Here is a 3,570-nt window from a genome sequence, read left to right as displayed (position 1 = left end):
TGTTGAAGTACCTGAGAGGCATCTGGTGACACCACACTCAGGATTTTCTCGAACCACTCCACTGCATCTTGCTGTTCAAAAACTAACATCCAAATACAGTTGTCTGAACAAATGCAATATTTCTGAGATCAGCATGTTTCAGTAATGAATTTAGGGAAGCTTGAATTATACTCACCATTTTTAATTGAGAGACTTTTGGTTATTTTGACAGTAGATACACATTTGTGATCACCTTTTAGATTTTCAAATAGTTGTTGTAGTTGGTAATGGACCTCATTGTCATTTGATGTGATCTGCAACCTACAGAGTGATAAGACCAGCATGTCAACAACAGTCCTTGCAATACTGTACACTCAGCCATGAACAAGTGTCACTATCCTGTTACCTTTCTACCACCTCTCTGAATTCTTTGGTCATAAAGAGGACCTGCAAAGCTGAGTTCAGGTAGCAGGTTGCTCCTTGATTTTTCAAGCCGTTGTACACAACTTGGCAGAAATGTTTTTCAGTAGCTGTGTCGTTCTTGATTTCCTTAGGGATCTGTAGAAGGGAAAAATCTTTTCAGCTCAGTCTTAGCTTAATCTTTAGTTGATTTAACAGTTGCTTATGTGGTGACCTGCTTCAAATACATGCACATGTATACTGTAAGTTACTCCATGGTGCAAGTGTCAGTCATAAAGACGTACTTAGTCAGAGCTTTATTCTCATGCTTGTCCAGATACTAACTTTACATTACACAGGTGGGAGGGGCTATATTAGTTAGATAGATTGATAGACTGCATTGGTATCCAATAGCCAAATGTGATTTTGGATCACTGTCTGGCTGATAAAAATGTATAAACTCCACAGAAAAGATATTTCAGAAAATATGTGTGCGCCATATATTTGAAAATGTACTTAAAACGAATTTCTTTCAGTGACACACAGTTAATCTCGCACCATATTTAATTTGATCATTTTATCAACTTGACCCATTCACAAAGTATACTTGATATTATTTCCAGCAGAAAAGATATTTCAGAAAATATGTGTACGTCATAGATTTGAAAACGTACTTGTGTCTCAGAGGATGTTTGACTGTGTTTTAATTCAGTGACACTGGAGCTGGTTGCTCCTTGAGAGAGAGAGAGAGAGAGAGAGAGAGAGAGACAACTAATTACTTTCAATAAGAATGTTTTTGTGGCAAGATTTAAATCAAAATCTGTATTTGCAACTAACTATTAATTCATTGTAATAAAATGTGTCATAGTTGTACTGTCATGAAATGTAACTTCCTGGGTAATCTCCTTGGTGTCTCCATTGGATTTTGAATGAAGGAATAGATATAATGCATCTGACGTTGCATCAGTAATTCTTATCTCAGCAGAACTGAATGTGGTTTTCCATTTCTCAGGCAATGGAACTGGAAACAAACATTGGAAAATCAGGCTTCGTTTATGGTGTTGTATACGTGATCAATGAATAAGCAGTTTATATTTGTTTTAAGGATGTCATTTGGAGTACAATAGTATGTGGTGAGACATTTTGTTCATGCAACATGCACCCACAGTGTCCAGTAGGTGGCGACACTTGACAATCACCAAAGAGTTAATCACATTTTACATCTTGCTTATGTGTACATGTTTTTGACCATAGGCTGCATGCCTGAACCATAGAGTGTGAATAATAAAACATATTGTACTGTTCTGGCTCTCTTAGAGTGTATTTCCCATATCAAAGCATTGCACTTGACATAAAACGTACAGGTTTGGACATCTGGAGGCTGGACATCTGAAATGACAAAAAAAAACTATAAAATTAGGAAAAAGTATAGTAGGCCTATACAGTTAAAATAAAATACTTATAATAATTCCATGTCTATTGGTTTATATAATCCTCTGCAACCATATTTCCTCTGAGGTGTTGAGGTCACTCACCTTGCGTGTCCTTTGACAGAGCCAGTAGTTTCAAGTCCGCTTCCGAGGATGTAGACGTCTCCATTTTTGCGTTCTTTGAAAACTGAACTAATACGATACACTTTATAGTGCGTGATTTGCTTTTGAGTGATTTAAAGAACGACCATGTTTTTTTCTCTTAGAAACACTGTCTTTGTACACTATGCAAAACATAACGGCGAGTACATTTGTGCATCAACATACAACGAGTAGCCTACAATCGTCCGTATCTGCATTTAATGAAATATAACGTTCACATGACTCCGTTCAAATATCTATTATTCCGGAAGTTTACAGCTGCATTCCAGCTGGAATGAAAAAATGACAATATTAAAAAACAGTCTGATTTACAGTATGAAAATAGCCAACATGAAATAGCCACAAGTGAAGACTATCTTATAAATGTCGAATGGTTCTGTTCCAGCTCGCCACAGCCAAAGACATTGTATGGCATAAAATCGAGCAAGATAGCCTACCTAAGTAAAACTGAAACCCACTAGTCCAACTAGTTAACGCCCACATTACCGGAGTCCACCTCCCCCTCCTTGTTGATTGAGAGAATGTCAACTTTCTAAGCAGCAGGCATCGTTAGTGTCACAGATTTGAGAACGACTCGGTGTTCTCTGTTCTTGCCAAATCCCGCGTTTGATTTATGTAAGATGTGTGTTGTACGTGTTTTTTTTATTTTATTTATGTGTTTATAGGCTGTTGATATTCGCAATCATAACCCACATAATTAGAAAATAAAATGAACCTTCTTGACCTTGGGTCACATGCAGGCACTTCTGGAATTGGAACAGCACAAGTTCAGCCTCAATAATATGTGGCTATTATGACTTCAGATATTTAAACAACTAGTCTTATAGTTAGCCTTCACAAATTTGAACTATACAAAATCGTCTTTTATTAAATCATGATATTCAATTAGTGTAAAAGGTTTGTTCATCTGAAGACTGACTGCTGGAGTTTTACTTGGGCTGAGTTTAATGAAGTCTAGGTCAAGTTGCGGGAAAGGACTAGTCATATTCTGGTGAGACATTTGTGTTCTGCATGTAGGTGCAGCATTTCCTTATTGCATACCGACTGTATTATGCCAATAACATCAGCTGTCATCCTGACACCACTCTGACGAGATCATAGAGAAATTGAATTCCAGTTTCCTTGCTCCATTCAAGTCAAGTGACTCATGACTCTTTGGCTAAAGACAAATCGTTTCATATTTTAAGTTTCCTCCATTTTGCTTGGAGACTTCAGTAAGAGTAGTATTGTCAGCCCCCATTAACCAACTCTTCAGCTAACGTAGCTGTGAAAGCAGTGGCAGGAGATAATTAGCACTTTGTACATAATAGAATATAAAAGAAACAAAATACAAACTGCTGTCAATTTTATTGATGTAGCAACAAGATAACGTTCACATGCCGTCACCTTTGAACCTAATGAAACAGTGTAGTACACACATGAGCTTAAACACATAATCAAAGGAAAACATTCAGAAGGGAGGCAGTTTTTCACGATCTACATATACATGTCTGGACATTGGAATCTATTGAATCATTGGATCTATGGCCCGGTCTGCACAAAGAAATACAAGAATTTGCGATATTTTACAACAGTCATAGTCTTCCATAATATAGCATAG

At 37.1% G+C, this 3,570-nt stretch overlaps 1 protein-coding gene across 1 annotated transcript in view; it reads right to left on the bottom strand.

The window, feature by feature from the left end:
- Window positions 1-2,686, bottom strand: part of LOC116224748 — a 6,894-nt gene extending 4,208 nt beyond the window's left edge. Inside the window, exons 1-7 of the mRNA XM_031585542.2 lie at window positions 1,914-2,686; window positions 1,741-1,767; window positions 1,268-1,399; window positions 1,053-1,111; window positions 386-537; window positions 176-300; window positions 12-82 (exon numbers count right to left, since the gene is read on the bottom strand). Of these exons, the coding sequence (XP_031441402.1) occupies window positions 12-82; window positions 176-300; window positions 386-537; window positions 1,053-1,111; window positions 1,268-1,399; window positions 1,741-1,767; window positions 1,914-1,977 (630 nt within the window). The 5' untranslated portion in view covers window positions 1,978-2,686. The remainder of the gene's footprint in view (window positions 1-11; window positions 83-175; window positions 301-385; window positions 538-1,052; window positions 1,112-1,267; window positions 1,400-1,740; window positions 1,768-1,913) is intronic.
- Between the last annotated feature and the right edge of the window lie 884 nt (window positions 2,687-3,570).

The sequence above is a fragment of the Clupea harengus genome, chromosome 18 (assembly GCF_900700415.2).
Source record: "Clupea harengus chromosome 18, Ch_v2.0.2, whole genome shotgun sequence".
NCBI classification, from domain to species: domain Eukaryota; kingdom Metazoa; phylum Chordata; class Actinopteri; order Clupeiformes; family Clupeidae; genus Clupea; species Clupea harengus.
This window is presented reverse-complemented; position numbering and strand designations above follow the sequence as displayed.